Consider the following 17042-nt stretch of genomic DNA (forward strand, 5'->3'; position numbering starts at 1 on the left):
AAGCCCACGGAGTGGACATTCTGAACCTTGTTTGAAGTCAGTAGGTAATATGACCAAATTCAAAAATGTAAATAAATTATTTAAAATAGTGCGAGATGTAAATCGACCAAAAAAAAGTGTGTGCAATGTATGTCTATGCCATCAGGTTAGCTACAACCAGTTTTGAAAGTTTTAGGAGTAATGGTTAAAGAGCTATTGAAATTTGAAAAATGTGATTTATCACTGTTGATGGTCCATAACTGCTATTGGTGGACGTAAGGAAACTACAGGCGAATATCCAACCTGAAACTGTCTTTACCTCGGTTCAGCATCGTGGCTAACTTGGCCAGGTTGGCTTATGAGAAAAGCTTGTAGCTAGCCATTTTAGACCAATATTTTTAAAACCATGGTCTCTAAGCAAAAATTCACAAGTACGGCCCCCATGGGTTTTACAAGGTTTGAGACTGTGCCTTAAGCTTTAGTCACACTTCCCATGTTGAGAAAATGAAAGCAGAAATGCACGGTTAGACAGGCTGGGAGGTCACATCCTGTGACCAGCAATTAGAGAAGTTGTTGGGTTAATGAAAGCGTTAGCACATTTTTCATCATCCAGTTGGTACAAAGGTCAGTATCGTGCAAGAAAATCACAAAATCAAGTGGATATAGAAAATGGATTTGAATGAAAATGAATCACCAGTTTATAAGTCTACACACAAATTCTACAAATGTTAACAAATTAATAAAATGTAATATCTAAAATATAGTTGTGACAAAAGTATTCACCCCTTTTGTTTAGCCAATACTAAATTAGTTTAGGAGTAAAATGCTTCATAATAAATTACATAAATTACATGGACTCCTCTATGTGAAATAATATGGGTTGACATGATTTTTGAATGACTACTCCTTCCTCTGTCCCACATACATACATATGTAATGTCCCTCAATCAAGTATTGCATTTTAAGCACAGATTTAACTACAAAGACCAGGGAGCTTTTCATAAAGCCTTATAGGGAAACAAAGATTGGTGAATTGGGAAACAATAACAAATCAGACATTGAATATCTCTTTAAGCATAGTCATGTTAATAATAATAATAATAATGCTGTGGATGATGTAGCATACTAAACCACCCAGACACAACAAAGATATAGTTATCTTTTCTGAACCGAGCTGCAGGACAGAAATGAAGCTTGCTTAGGGATGTCACCATAAGGCCATTGGGGATTTTAAAACAGCTACAGAGTTCATTGGCTCTGAAGGGAGAAAACGGGATGGATCAACAACATTGTAGTGACTCAATAAATACCTAAACGACAGAGGGAAAATAAGAATATAAATATACAGAATATGCATCCTGTATGCAACAAGGCACTAAAGTAATACTGCAAAAAAAATATATACACTTTTAGGCCTTAATAAATCTTCTTATGGCTGAGATCCCGCTAACGGGATCGATATGACAACAGCCAGTGAAAGTGCAGGGCGCCAAAATCAAAACAATAGAAATCCCATAATTAAAATTCCTCAAACATATAGGTATTTCACACCATTTTAAATATACACTTCCACCACAGTGTCCAATTTCAAATAGGCTTTACGGCGAAAGCACCACAAACGATTATGTTAGGTCAGCACCTATTCACAGAAAAACACAGTAAGTTTTCCAGCCAAATGGAGGAGTCACAAAAATCAGAAATAGAGAGAATGAATCACTAACCTTTGATCTTCATCAGATGACACTCATCATGTTACACAATACATGTATGTTTTGTTCGATAAAGTTCCTATTTATATCAAAAAAATCTCAGTATACATTGGCGTGTTATGTTCAGTAGTTCCAAAACATCCGGTGATTTTGCAGAGCCACATTAATTTACAGAAATACTCATCATAAATGTTGATGAAAATACAAGTGTTATACATGGAACTTCAGATACACTTCTCCTTAATGTAACCGCTGTGTCAGATTTCAAAAAAGCTTTATGGAAAAAGCAAACCATGTAATAATCTGAGTATGGTGCTCAGAGACCAAAACAGCCAAACAGATATCCGCCATATTGTGCAGTCAACAGAAGTCAGAAATAACATTATAAATATTCACTTACCTTTGATGATCTTCATCAGAATGTATTCCCAGGAATCCCAGTTCTACAATAAATGTTTGTTTTGCTCCAAATAGCTCCTTTTTTTAGCGCGTTCAGTTCACAAATCAAAATTCATGAAGCGCGTTCACTAGGAGCAGACGAAAAGTCAAGAAGTTCCGTTACAGTCCGTAGAAACATGTGAAACGATGTATAGAATCAATCTTTAGGATGTTTTTAACATACATCTTCAATAATGTTCCAACCATAGAATTCCTTTGTCTGTAGAATTTCAATGAAACAGAGCTCGCTCTCACGTGAACGAGCGTCACGAGCTCATGGCGTTCTGGCAGACCTCTGACTCATTCGGCCAACCTTCACAGTAGAAGCATCAAACAAGGTTCTAAAGACTGTTGACATCTAGTGGAAGTCTTAGGAAGTGCAACATGACCAATATCCCACTGTATCTTCAATAGGGAAGGAGTTGAAAAACGACCAACCTCAGATTTCCCACTTCTTGATTGGATTTTTTCTCAGGTTTTTGCCTGCCATATGAGTTATGTTATACTCACAGACATCATTCAAACAGTTTTAGAAACTTCAGATTGTTTTCTATCCAAATATACTAATAATATGCATATATTAGCAACTGGGACTGAGTAGCAGGCAGTTTACTCTGGGCTCCTCTGGGCACCTTATTCATCCAAGCTACTCAATACTGCCCCCAGCCATAAGACGTTAATGCAAAGCTTTATCAGAAATGTCCAACACATCGAAATTGCACAGTTGCTAGTTCCGACTAGGAGGTGAACATGGCATAAACACAGGCAGAAATCCTAGATAACAAAAAAACTGCTTCAGTCTGCTTTACACTGGCAAGGAATTCACCTTTCAGCAGGACAAATCTATACTGGAGTTGCTTACCAGGAAGACAGTGAATGTTCGCGAGTGGCCAAATGACAGTTTTGACTTTAATCTGCTTGAAAATCTATGGCAAGATTTAAACTGCTGTTTAGTCACGATTCCCAACACCTTGACAGAGATTGAAGAATTTTGATAACAAGGGGCAAAAATGTCACAATGCAGGTTTGCAAAGCTCTTTAGAGACTTACTCAATAAGACACAGCTGTAATCGCTGCCAAATGTATTTCTAACATGTATTGACTCAGGGGGTGAATAGTTATCGAATATATATAATATAATAGATATAATAGAAATATAATATGAGTGTTTTAATTTTCATTAATTACGTTTATTTTTTGAAAAATGTCTCCCAATTTAACATTACAGAGTATGTTGTGTAGATCATTGAGAGAGAGAAAAAACGAACAATTCAATGAATTTCAATCCCACTGTGTAACGCAACAAAATGCGGAAAAAAAATACAAGCGGGTGAATATTTATGATACCCACTCTGGTATGCACGGCTGAGTGTTGTTTTCTGTCACATGCGGAAATGATCGGAAGAGTTTCTATGTCTTTATAAATTGCACTCAAGGTCGGTCTGTCTGTGTTGTAACTTTTCCTTATTGTTGACAATATGTTTTGGTTGATGGACATGAAGGGAATGTGCTTTTTACCAGTTTTCTTGGTCATCTGGTCATCCAGCACGTTTATTGTCTCCTACATAATTGCATTGTTCGAGCATGATTTGGGTTTCATCTTACCCTATATAAGGTAAGTAAGAATTTAGAACAAGAAAATTATAGGCTATTATTTATCAGTTGCCTAATAGTTTTATTTTCCACGAACTGCCTTTCTTTATCAAACCGTTAATAAGATTACACATGTAGTGGAGGGATAGGCCTGCGCCTTATCAATTACGTAGTACAATATACAAATCGTGCACAAAGTAGCCTATACAAACGCAAAGCAAGTGAAATATATTCACAGCCTAGTTTCAACAGAATCTCATTTGTCAGGCATCAAGAGCGCTCAGCTCTCAACTGGGTACCAGTACATGCTAATCAATGCAACAATGGGTATGCAACCCAAGTAGGCTGGTCGACTTCGATGTCTTGGTTGAATATTGACGATACGCAATTCAATCATCATGCTTTGTTTGAATAAACATGTCTAAAGGCTTCCCAAAACACCTTCCCAGTTAAACATTGACCGCAAGGATTGCATCACAATGATTTGTCTCAATCGGCTGGACATTTGTTAAGCAAACTCTGCCATCACATGTCGGTCATTGTACAGCAGCCTACTGCTAGTTTATAAAGTTTCTTGCTAGGTGCGCAATGAATTGGGGGAACTCAGACCTCAAAAAGTTTCCTGATGTGGATTAACATTGTTGTGGACTTAGAACATCCCATTTGTTCTGTTTTTCTGTTAAATAGTGTGCTTTTGAGAGTGAAAACCTGAAAATCTGTAGGAAAATATATAGAAAACAGAATTGTTCCTTTCCTTCGCTGTGAGGGCCGTTTGGGAAATTTGGGGAAACATTACAGTATACCCACTTTTCCAGGCACCATAACACCACTGGTTACATACAATGTGATACAATTTCCCTTAATAATTACAGCTTTTGATGAGTGCTAATAAAAACATATTTCCATTACACACACTGATTTAAATAATAAAGAAATCAAATCAAATGTCATTTGTCACATGCTTCGTAAACAACAGATGGAGATTAACTGTATAAGTGAAACATGTATCACATTGTAGCCAGTGATGTAATGATGCCTAGAGAAATTGGTATACGGTGTATAGCCTCCACTACACCACCGACTGTAGCGACAAAAAATAAATCAGTTTGGTTTTCCCCAGTTCAGACCAATACTTGGCTGCCACCCACAGTCATTGGCTGCTACCCAGGTCCTAGCGCCTCGAACCCTAGAGGGCGTAGTTCTTCCTGATGTCGTATAACAAACAACTTCAAAGGAATAATAACACAATCTTGTGCCTGTTGGGCTACCCAGGTCCCAGCTGTGTAGCCAACTGCTAGAGGCCTGTGAACGACTTACTAGCCAGTGTGGTTCCTTACTTGACTTTTAAAGGGGACAAGCTCTTACACTAAAAAGGCATTGTCAACATGTTCACAATTTCACAGTATTATTCCAACCTCATAGTGTGGAAATATAAAGCACAGAAAAAAATCAAGTTTTGAACTGCACTGGGCCTTAAACATATCAACAGTTTTAAAATGCCCTCTAGACACTGCAGAATTACATCCATTAAACCTGAACTCTTCTTTTCTTTAGTGAAATTGGGGCTGAACCCCCAGAGAGTTGTATCTTTGGCTTGATGACGGTCATCACTGCATTTGCAGGTGAGCACAGAAAGACACTAAAACCATGAAAGGCCTTTTGTTTTTGTCTGAGCTTAAGCAACCTCATGGGTTTTTCCAGTTCAGCAACTATACCAAACGCTTTAGTAACACTTCACATTTTTTTGAAAATGAAAGTAGAAATGCATGGTAACAAAAGGCTGGGATCAATGGTATAATATCATTTTACTGAGTATGACATATAAGTTCCCTATGTTTTAAAGTGCAAATTAAATAAATACATAAATATTGCAGGTTTTACATTGCCCTACAGTAACCTGTGAGCGAATACTGTCTAAATGTGACATTTTAAAATAAAAACATTCACTCCATGTGACATACCAAATCCTCTACAGGTATGGCCACCATGTATACCAGATACAAGTTTGTGGAGAAGCTCAATGAGAAGGCGGGTGGTGTGCCCCCAGTACTGAACCAGGCTGCTTTCTGGATTGGAATGCTTTCTTGTTTGGGGATGTGTTTTGTCGCTACTTTCCAGGTAGGTTGTCGCCTCCTAAGTGAGAAGATGGAGTGTCATATTCAATACATGATCTCTCTGGTGTGTTCTTTTACCCCAGGAAAGAACAATTATTCAAGTTCATGATGCAGGTGCAATACTCTTCTTCGTTTCTGGTGTGTTGTACATCATCCTCCAGTCCATTATATCCTATAAGACCTTCCCCTATGGATGTTCCTTGGCCTTGTGTCGTGTGCGCACAGGAATGGCAACCATGGCCTTCCTGGCAGTCCCCCCCAGTATCCTTGAAAACAATAGTAATCCATTGTGTCTAAATTATTTTAATCATGAATGATCATTTGTTTTATCAAATAAAAGATCTCCTTCATTTTTCAACCAGCTATTATCTGTGCCTTACTGCATAGAACTGAAGACAAGGTACAGTATGAGCACATCTTTACCAAGAACACAACTCACACAAACAACAAAGATGGACAACATTCTGGATCCATATACAGTTGAAGTCGGAAGTTTACATACAATTAGGTTGGAGTCATTTAAACTCATTTTTCAACCACTCCAACCACACAACTAATTTGTCCAACAATTGTTTCCAGACAGATTATTTCACTTAACTGTATCACAATTCCAGTTTGTCAGACGTTTACATAGACTAAGTAGACTGCATTTAAACAGCTTGGAAAATTCCAGAAAATGATGGCATGGCTTTAGAAGCTTCTGATAGGCTAATTGACATCATTTGAGTCAATTGGAGGTGTACCTGTGGATTTATTTCAAGGCCGACCTTCAAACTCAGTGCCTCTTTCCTAGATGGGAAAATCAAAAGACCACAGAAGAAAAATGGTAGACCTCCACAAGTCTGGTTCATCCTTGGGTGCAATTTCCAAATGCCTGAAGGTACCACGTCCATCTGTACAAACAATAGTACGCAAGTATAAACACCATGGGACCACGCAGCCGTCATACCGCTCAGGAAGGAGATGCGTTCTGTCTCCTAGAGATGAACGTGCTTTGGTGCGAAAACTGCAAATCAATCCCAGAACAACAGCAAATGACCTTGTGTAGATGCTGGAGGAATTGGGTACAAAAGTATCTATATCCACAGTAAAACGAGTCCTATACGACATAACCTGAAAGGCCGGTCGCAAGGAAGAAGGCACTGCTCCAAAACCGCCATAAATAGCCAGACTACGGTTTGCAACTGCACATGGGGACAAAGATCATACTTTTTGAGGACAAAGATTTTACTTTTTGGAGAAATATCCTCTGGTCTGATGAAACAAAAATAGAACTGTTTGGCCATATTGACCATCATTATGTTTGGAGGAAAAAGGGGGAGAAGCACGGGGTGGCAGCATCATGTTGTGGGGGTGCTTTGCTGCAGGAGGGACTGGTGCACTTCACAAAAGAGATGGCATCATGAGGAGGACAATTATGTGGATATATTGAAGCAACATCTCAAGACATCAGTCAGGAAGCAACATCTTGGTCGCAGATGGGTCTTCCAAATGGACAATGTCCCCAAGCATACTTCCAAAGTTGTGGCAAAATGGCTTAAGGACAACAAAGTCAAGGTATTGAAGTGGCCATCACAAAGCCCTGACCTCAATCCCATAGAACATTTGTGGGCATAACTGAAAAAGTGTGTTCGAGCAAGGAGGCCTACAAACCTGACTCAAGTTACACCAGCTCTGTCAGGAGGAATGGGACAAAATTCACCCAAATTATTGTGGGAAGCTTGTGGAAGGCTACCCGAAATACTAATTGAGCGTATGTAAACGTCTGACCCACTGGGAATGTGCTGAAAGAAATAAAAGCTGAAATAAATAATTCTCTCTACTATTATTCTGACATTTCACATTCTTAAAATAAAGTGGTGATCCTAACTGACCTTAGACAGGGAATTTTTTACTAGGATTAAATGTCAGGAATTGTGAAAAACGGAGTTGAAATGTATTTGGCTAAGGCGTATGTAAACTTCTGACTTCAACTGTAGGCTTCATAGGCCAGATAAGCTATACGTGACAATATCAGTCTCTATCCGACCCTTCCTGTCATTACAGGACAATGTTTTCCATCTGGTGAGTGCTGTGAGTGAGTGGATCATGGTCTTCAGCTTCATCTTCTTCTTCTTCACCTACATCCATGACTTTAAAGTGAGTTTTCTGTCATTGTGGTGTGAATGATTGTCCTTTTCTTCTCCTTTATGAGTTATTCCTCTGTCTTGTATTTTTACAGAAGTTTACTCTGAAGCTGAGAACAGAGTTTGTTTCCTGACAAAGCAGAGATGTTCCATCGGGTTTAAGTCCGGGCTCTGGCTGGGCCACTCAAGGACATTGAGGCTTGTCCCGAAGCCACTCCTGCGTTGTCTTGTCTGTGTGCTTAGGGTCATTGTCCTGTTCGAAGGTGAACCTTCACCCCAGTCTGAGGTCCTGAGTGCTCTGGAGCAGGTTTTCATCTATGTATCTTTCCCTAGATCCTGACTAGTCTCCCAGTCCCTGCCACTGAAAAACATCCCCACAGCATGATGCTGCTACCACCATGCTTCATTGTATTTCTCAAAACGAGATTCTTGGCATTCAGCCCAAATAGTTCAATGTTTGTTTCTTCTGACCAGAGAATCTTGTTTCTCATTATCTGAGAGTCCTTTAGCTGCCTTTGGGCAAACTCCAAGCAGGCTGCATTTTTCTGAGGAGTGGCTTCTATCTGGCCACTCTACCATAAAGGCCTGATTTGTGGAGTGTTGCAGAAATGGTTGTCATTCTGGAAGGTTCTCCCATCTCCAAAGAGGAACTCTGGAGCACTGACAGAGTAACCATCAAGTTTTTGGTTACCTTCCTGACCAAGGCCCTTCTCCCCCGATTGCTCAGTTTGGCCAGCTCTTGGAAGAGTCTTGGTGGTTCCAAACGTCTTCCATTTAAGAATGATGGTGGCCACTGTTTTCTTGGGGACCTTCAATGCTGCAGAAATGTTTTGGTACCCTTCCCCAGGTCTGTGCTTCAACACAAACCTGTCTCAGAGCTCTACAGACAATTGCTTTGACCTCATGACTTGGTTTTTGCTCTGACATTCACTGTCAATTGTAGGACCTTATATAGACAGGTGTGTGCCTTTCCAAATCATATCCAATCAATTGAATTTACCAAAGGTGGACTCCAATCCAGTTCTAAAAACATCTCAAAGACGATCAATGGAAACAGGATCCACCTGAGCTCAACTTCAACTCTCATAACAAAGGATCTGACTACTTATTTAAGTAAGGTATTATTATTTTTTTAAGTGTTTTTGCTTTGTCATTATGGGGTATTATGTGTAGATTGATGAGGAAAAATATAAATTTTGGAATAAGGCTGTAACGTAACAAAATGTTGAAAAAAGGAAAGGATACTTTCCAAATGAACTGTATGAGATTATCTGAATGATTACTTGATTAATACTGTATCCATTGCAACATAACCTAAGTCTTAACAGTTAACCACAAAACACATCCTGTGAACAGCAATTCTAGAATTTGTTGGGTTAATGAAAGACTCATCCAGGTGGTAAAGGTCAGTAATTGAACAAGAAAATCACAAGATCAAGTTAAGAAAATGAATTTCACGCATCACTCGTTTATGGAGAGGCTGTATGTACATTTACCTACTCCAAGGTCAATTGTTTTATATTAGAATGTAAATATTTTTATAGTTAGGTATTTTCCTCAAGAAAAACTATTGTTTCTCAGGGTATTGAGGCATATCTATGGTATACCATTGTAATAAAGTAACTCAATACATATAGGGCTACTGTATGTGTGAAGTATTTCTATGTTCCCAACAACAACAAAAAAACTGTTTAAATAAAATTATGTCCACATATCTTTAGGTAAAATGTGGTCTTTATTTTTACAGCTAAACTGCATAAACACTCAGATCTCAATGCTGCTTGCCTTGCGCTTGTGAACAACGGGCTTTCCAATCTTCTAACACCTCTCCATCTACCCACTTTCTTAATCAATTGAAAAAAATCCATCATTGCAGTGTTCTACCCAGAGACAACTACAAACAATGTGAAGATGAATATCAATTGGATCTCTGAGCATTTGTTTGGATAAGAGATGTTGTATAAAACTCTTGACTTAAAGGCATAATGCAGAGGGAATCAAGGGCCTGAAAGCCTTGCTATAACATGGTTAGTCACACATGGTTAAATCTGGGATTAAGATGCACCATTTTAGAAGATTGAGGTGAATTCACATTAGGTACTACTGTTAATTTGGCCTTACACAGTACCATTTGTCCTTCACATTGTTCACTCCAGGAACATTTACATTTCAACAGCTTAATGTCTCAATTAAAAACGAATAATCGGCCAGAGAACAGTCCTCAACATTTCTGCTTGACATCCTTCATACAGCAGTTGCAGTATAAAATAGTACCCATCAAATGTTATCACAAACATTATTATGGACATGAGATACAACTTATCACCCTCACAAGTGTAACATGCAGACATCACTGTCAAAATAACAAAACAAATGTGACTAAAGCACAATTACATTTTTTTCATTTAGCAGACACTCTTATCCAGAGCGACTTACAGGAGCAATAAGTGCTTTGCTCCAAGGGCACAGACATATGTTTCACCTAGTTGGCTCTGGGATTCCAACCAGCAACATTCCGGTTACTGACCCAACGCCATTAACCGCTAGACTACCTGCCGCCCCACAATCTCTTTCAAAGGCATTGGAATGTTCACATGATACTGACATGGGGCAGAGGCATGTTTGCCCAGTGCAATCTTAAGAAAATAATGGTCAATTACTAATCGACTATCTGGTTAGTACTTTCCATGGTTGTCATGCCATCGGTTTTACTGCTAAACTATGTAAATAAAGACACACCATGTCCAATCAAATGTTTCAGGAGAAGAAATGGAAACAAAAATATAACATTCATAAGATCAGTGGCTGACCTGGACATAGACATTATCAGCTCTTTCTCGTTGACATTCACTCAATCTACAATGCGATTTCAGCTACTTAACAATCTGCCTGTTTTTGTAAGTCCCATGCATCCCTGCAGATCCCTTCCACAGAAGTGGGACTTTCTGTCTGGTAGCACTGTAGTTCTGCCTGTCAAGCACACACTGGCATCTCGCCCTTCTGTGCCCCTGCAGCAGCACAGTGGAAAAGGCCCGGAGCACAGATGACAGGGAAGGAAGTTCCCTATAGGCAGCAGATCAATCGCTGAAAGATGACTCACTGCCATCGTCACTGTCATCATCGTGATCCAGTGTTTTCTTTTTGACGGCATCAGGCACAGGTGCATCTGGTGTGCTGCAAACAGAAACATGTAGCAATCACCATTGTTACTTAAAATAAATGTAGAACCACCATTTTATGAAATTCAGATGTGGGTATGAAACTAAACGTATTGGATTACGAGGTATGAGAATACAGATATTACAAAGATGTAATGTAAGCACACTCACTCAAGCAGGTTGGGATCCAAACCTTCCTGGACCATTTTATTCTTTATCGCCATAACTGGAACACCCTGTTTTTGAATAGTTTTCTACATTACTGATTTCATTGAACAGATTTCACATTTCTACAGAATATGACAATGTATAGAGAGACCTACCACTTGCACCATCTTGAGATATCTGGCATAGCGTGGGTCCTTGGCCACAGTCATCCAACTGTCTCCTGCTGCCTCTGCTGCTCTTGGTTCTGTTATGTTTGGAGAAGCCTACAATAGAGTCAATACTGCAATTCAGTATTTCCATAGTGCACAAATACACCAAGTCTTTAAGTTATTGTTGCATCAAAATGGATATGTTGAAATCCCAGGAGGTTGGTGGCACCTTAATTGGGGAGGACGAGCTCGTGGTAATAGCTGGAGCGGAATCAGTGGAATGGTATCAAATACATCAAACATGGTTTCTAAGTGAATTGATGCCGTTAAATTTAATGGCATCTAAGTCTGGTCTATGGCTGGGCCACTCAAGCACTTTGACTGTATGCTTTGGGTCATTGCCCTATTGGAACGTAAATCGTTGCCCCAGTCTAAGGTAGTTTGCAGGTTCTCATCAAGGATTTGCCTGTATTTGGCTCCATTCATTGTTCCCTCTACCCTAACCAGTCTCCCTGCCACTGAAAAGCATCCCCATAGCATGATGCTGCCACCACCATGCTTCACAGTAGGGATGGTGTTAGACGGGTGATGAGCTGTGCCAGGTTCTCTCCCGGCATAGCGCTTTGCATTCAGGCCAAAGAGTTATATTTTTGTCTCAGATCACATCATCTTTTGTCTTATGAGCTCAGTCTTTCATGTGCCTTTTTGCAAACTCCAGGCGTGCAGTCATGTGCCTTTTTCTCAGGAGTGGCTTCCGTCTGGTCCCTCTCCCAAAAAGCCCAGATTGGTGAAGTGCTTTAGAGACTGTTGTCCTTCTGACAAGTTCTCCCATCTCAGCCAAGGAACTATGTAGTTCTGTCAGAGTGGTCATTTGGGTCTTGTGACCTCCCTGGCAGAGTCTGGGTAGTTCCATATTTTTTCAATTTCCCAATTTTGGAGACCACTGTACTCTTGAAAACTTTCAACACTAGTTTATACCCTTCCCCAGATATATGCCTCATCACAATTATATCTTGGAGATATATGGACTTCATGGTATAGTTCCTGCTCTGACATGCACTGTCAAATGTTGGACCTTATATAGACAGGCGTTTCTTTATAAATCATGTCCAAACAATTGAATTGGCCACAGTTGTAGTGACATCTCAAGGATTGGATGCACCTGAGCTCAATTTGGAGTGTCATAGCAAAAGGGTGAGAATACTTATGTAAATGAGACATTTCTATATTTAATTTCCAATAAATTAGCAAACATTTCTAAAAACATGTTTTCACTTTGTCATTATGGGGTATTGTGTATAGATGCAGAATAAAAAAATATTTAATCAATTTTAAAATCAAGGGAATGAGTACTTTCTGAAGGCACTGTGTGTGTGTGTGTGTGTGTGTGTGTGTGGGGGAAGGGGGGCATTACCTCAGGAGGTGGCAATGGCACAGCCACAGCTGTAGGGGTCTCTGGTTGACTTGGGACCACAACTGCGACTGGACCATTAACCTCTGTAGCTTGCCGCTGACCAACACCCTCCACCCTGACATCCTCCAAACCAGGAATAGAGGAGAGCTACATAGAACAAAATCAGGACGCACTGACATTATCATATTGGTATGCCCAGAGCAGCAAAGCACATAACAGTAGAACAACATCAAAGACAATAGTAAAGTCTTAGTATTGTATACAAAACACATACAGAAGCTGGGTTACCTACCTTTGCCTCCAAAATGCTGAGGGTAGTTTCAATCTGCTGTATCCGAAGAGATATGCATGCAAGTTTCTCTTCGCAAACTGTCGAAAAACGATTGAGAAAGCGGACAGTGTGCACTATGAACTGGTTGAGATAGGCAACGACTCTCCTCTGTTGTATGGCTGGGACCTGTGACCATATAATTCAGTATCATGGGAAAAATACAATGTTTATTTACTTACAGAGTTGGGGAGTTCAAAAACATTAACTACACATACTCGTTAGATACAACATTTACTTGATTACATTATTTGGCTGAGAGTCATTCAGCTTGTTTACATAACAAGCTGACGCTATCATGGCTAATTTAGCTACAGTAGCCACCAAGATAACTTCGGCTACGGAAAACACTCACCTTGGTCAGATCTATTCCTGATCCCACAATCGGTAAACCGTCCTCGTCCATGTTTTTATCGTTCTGGCAAACTATCGATTAACTCGCTATTACCTTGTTTAATAGTAATATCTTACTGAAAATCTGCAAAAGCGAGATCGACATTTTATTACGCCTCATGTGACTTCACTGTGACCCAAGTCTGACGTCACTATTCTTCTGCTCTTCCGGGTATATCAGCCAATGAGGTGCTTAGTTTTCTACTTCTTTATTGGAAATCCAAATGAACCCAAGTCTGAAGGTGCATACCTCCATCTCCTGAACTGGAGGGTTAACAGTTCATTGCCACAAATGTAGTGTGTTCAATGCACCACAAGGAGGGAGTACAGTATAATGGTTAATACATGTGCAGTGTCTCAAAACAAGCCACAATTCTGTTGATCCAGGCAAGGAGGACTTAGTTACTGTGTAATATGGTTTGCAGAGATGATGAGTTAATGGATAAAGCCATCAACACAAATTATTTGGCAACTTAATTTTGATGATGCCTCAGATGCTATCGTCTTTTAGAGACAACCCATAATGTAAGTGCACGCACGTGTGTTGCATTGGATCATGCCTGATTAGTTGTGAACTATTACTACATAGGAGCGCAGCAGAACCAATGGAAAACAAAACACAGGAAACCAAACATGCTGTTGACCTCAATCTGAACTCTACAAGGATTCCGTTTGATTTGAAATGGAACCCTTTAACCTGACCCAAGAGCAAACTGAAGCCATAGTCCATGCCCAGCATTGCCCACCTGATCATAAAACAAATCTGAAAGCCCAGTCCATGCCAATTAAACCTAGTTCAACAGGCAGGAACAGTCTCTACCCAGTTTTTAAAAAATTGTTATGAAGAACTCAACAAAAAAATCTAAACTGACCTCCTGAGTCAGAACCTATCCAGAGAGTGTTGGGAGCAGATCACTTTTTAAACCAGCAGCATATTGATTTATACGGGACTGTAATTGCTTCAGTGTGTCCTGGATGACTCCCCCATAATTGAGGCCTGGCAGAGCCTCTTCCCTGGACATACTCTGAGCCAGGCAGCGGGCAGAGGAGTACCGCAACCCCCCACACACACACACACCCTCCGCCATGCAGTGAGCAGTGGATGGTTACCCCCTTACCCCCAAGCCACTCTATCATACCGTGAGGAGTGAACTGCTTCCTGTGCTTGGCCCTCCTATGTTGAACATAATAAACAGCTCCCTATCCACCAGATGTGTACCAAACTCACTAAAAGTGGCAGTAATAAAGCCTCTGGTGAAAAAGACAAACCAGAAAATATAAAAAAACTATCGGCCTATATTGAATCTCCCATTCCACTCAAAAATGGTAGAAAAATCTGTAGCTCAGCAACTCACTGCCTTCCTGAAGACAATGTATAAAACGCTTCAGTCTGGTTTTAGACCCCATCATAGCACTGAGACTGCACTCGTGAAGGTGGTAAATAACCTTTTAATGGCGTCAGACCAAGGCTCTGCATCTGTCCTTGTGCTCCTAGACCTTAGTGCTGCTTTTGACACCATTGATCATGACATTCTTTTGTAGAGATTGGAAACCCAAATTGGTCTACACAGACAAGTTCTGGCCTGGTTTAGTGGTCCTTCTGTAGCTCAGTTGGTAGAGCATGGCGCTTGTAACGCCAGAGTAGTGGGTTCGATTCCCGGGACCACCCATACGTAGAATGTATGCACACATGATTGTAAGTCGCTTTGGATAAAAGCGTCTGCTAAATGGCATATATTATTATTATTATTATCTTATCTGTCGGAAAGATATCAGTTTGTCTCTGTGGATGGCTTGTCCTCTGACAAAGTAACTGTAAGTTTCGGTGTTCCTAAAGGTTCTGTTTTAGGACCACTATAGTTTACACTATATATTTTACCTCTTGGTGATGTTATTCGGAAACATAATGTTAACTTTCACTGCTATGCGGACGATACACAGCTGTACATTTTGATGAAACATGGTTAAGCACCAAAATTGCCATCTCTGGAAGCCTGTGTTTCAGACATAAGGAAGTGGATGGAGGCAAATGTTTTACTTTTAAACTCAGACAAAACAGAGATGCTAGTTCTAGGTCCCAAGAAACAAAGAGGTCTTCTGTTGGATCTGACAATTTATTTTGATGGTTGTACAGTCGTCTCAAATAAAACTGTGAAGGACCTCGGTGTTACTCTGGACCCTGATCTCTCTTTTGATGAACACATCAAGGCAATTTCAAGGACAGCTTTTTTCCATCTTCGTGACATTGCAAAAATCTGAAAACGTTCTGTCCAAAAATGATGCAGACAAGTTAATCCATGCTTTTGTCACTTCTAGATTAGACTACTGCAATGCTCTACTTTCCAGCTACCCGGATAAAGCACTAAATAAACTTCAGTTAGTGCTAAACATGACTGCTAGAATCTTGACTAGAACCAAAAAATGATCATATTATTCCAGTGCTAGCCTCTCCACACTGGCTTCCTGTATAGGCTAGGGCTGATTTCAAGGTTTAACTACTAACCTACAAAGCCTTACACGGGCTTGCTCCTACCTATCTCTCAGACGTACGCTACGGTCAGAAGACGCAGGCCTCCTTATTGTCCCTAGAATTTCTAAGCAAACAGCTGGAGACAGGGCTTTCTCCTATAGAGCTCCATTTGTATGGAATGGTCTGCCTATCCATGTGAGCGACACAGACTCGGTCTCAACCTTTAAGTCTTTACTGAAGACTCATCTCTTCAGTAGGTCCTATGATTGAGTGTAGTCCGGCCCAGGGGTGTGAAGGTGAACGGAAAAGCATTGGAGCAACGAACCACCCTTGCTGTCGCTGCCTAGCTGGTTCCCCTCTCTCCACCAGGATTCTCTGCCTCTAACCCTATTATGGGGACTGAGTCACTGGCTTACTGGTACTGTTCCATCCCGTCCCTAGGATGGGTGCATCACTTGAGTGGGTTGAGTCACTGACGTGATCTTCCTGTCTGGTGGTTCGTGCCACGGGGGAGATCTTTGTGGGCTATACTCAGCCTTGTCTCAGGGTAGTAAGTTGGTGGTTTGAAGATATCCCTCTCGTGGTGTGGGGGCTGTGCTTTGGCAAAGTGGGTGGGGTTATATCCTGCCTGGTTGGCCCTGTCCGGGGGTATTGTCGGACGGGGCCACAGTGTCTCCCGACCCCTCCTGTCTCAGCCTCCAGTATTTATGCTATCCGGTGTCCTGTGGGATTGGGGCTAGGGTCAGTCTGTTATTTCTGGAGTATTTCTCCTGTCTTATCTGGTGTCCTGTGGGAATGTAAGTGTGCTTCCTCTAATTCTCTCTCCCTCTGGGACCATGCCTCAGGACTACCTGGCCTGATGACTCCTTGCTGTCCCCAGTCCACCTGGTTGTGCTGCTGCTCCAGCTTCAACTGTTCTGCCTGCGGCTATGGAACCCTGAACTGTTCACCGGGCGTGCTACCTTGTCCCGGACCTGCTGTTTTCGACTCTCTCTCTCTACCG

At 40.8% G+C, this 17042-nt stretch overlaps 2 protein-coding genes across 3 annotated transcripts; one reads left to right on the forward strand and one right to left on the reverse strand.

Annotated features, from left to right (window-relative positions):
* Positions 1-2912: 2912 nt before the first annotated feature.
* On the forward strand, positions 2913-9673 carry LOC118366326 (DNA damage-regulated autophagy modulator protein 1-like). 2 transcript variants are annotated; one of them, XM_035748907.2, is made up of 7 exons: positions 2913-3150; positions 5274-5341; positions 5695-5837; positions 5917-6094; positions 6196-6233; positions 7880-7972; positions 8055-9673. In XM_035748907.2, exons 1-7 carry the CDS (start codon positions 3137-3139, stop codon positions 8091-8093), a joined length of 573 nt encoding a protein of 190 aa, XP_035604800.1. In that variant the 5' UTR covers positions 2913-3136; the 3' UTR covers positions 8094-9673. The 2 variants fall into 2 exon arrangements, with proteins under 2 accessions (XP_035604800.1, XP_035604799.1); XM_035748906.2 differs by lacking the exon at positions 2913-3150 and adding an exon at positions 3447-3741.
* Positions 9674-9675: 2 nt separating this feature from the next.
* LOC118366327 (WASH complex subunit 3-like) lies at positions 9676-13724 on the reverse strand. Its single transcript, XM_035748908.2, has 6 exons — positions 13532-13724; positions 13141-13305; positions 12849-12995; positions 11441-11548; positions 11289-11353; positions 9676-11133 (listed from the first exon to the last, which is right to left on the reverse strand). Exons 1-6 carry the CDS (start codon positions 13580-13582, stop codon positions 11037-11039), a joined length of 633 nt encoding a protein of 210 aa, XP_035604801.1. The 5' UTR covers positions 13583-13724; the 3' UTR covers positions 9676-11036.
* Between the last annotated feature and the right edge of the window lie 3318 nt (positions 13725-17042).

Source organism: Oncorhynchus keta, chromosome 33, assembly GCF_023373465.1.
Source record: "Oncorhynchus keta strain PuntledgeMale-10-30-2019 chromosome 33, Oket_V2, whole genome shotgun sequence".
Taxonomy (NCBI): Eukaryota; Metazoa; Chordata; class Actinopteri; order Salmoniformes; family Salmonidae; genus Oncorhynchus; species Oncorhynchus keta.

Coding starts and splice junctions, on each gene's coding strand:
- LOC118366326 (XM_035748906.2), top strand. CDS start 3,605: ATGTTTTGGTTGATGGACATGAAGGGAATGTGCTTTTTACCAGTTTTC. Junction 3,742..5,273: donor TTCATCTTACCCTATATAAG/GTAAGTAAGAAT, acceptor TCTTTTCTTTAG/TGAAATTGGGGCTGAACCCC. Junction 6,095..6,195: donor CTTCCTGGCAGTCCCCCCCA/GTATCCTTGAAA, acceptor TTTTTCAACCAG/CTATTATCTGTGCCTTACTG.
- LOC118366327 (XM_035748908.2), bottom strand. CDS start 13,582: ATGGACGAGGACGGTTTACCGATTGTGGGATCAGGAATAGATCTGACC. Junction 13,306..13,531: donor CAGGAATAGATCTGACCAAG/GTGAGTGTTTTC, acceptor ATATGGTCACAG/GTCCCAGCCATACAACAGAG. Junction 11,549..12,848: donor TGCCATTGCCACCTCCTGAG/GTAATGCCCCCC, acceptor ACTCTATTGTAG/GCTTCTCCAAACATAACAGA.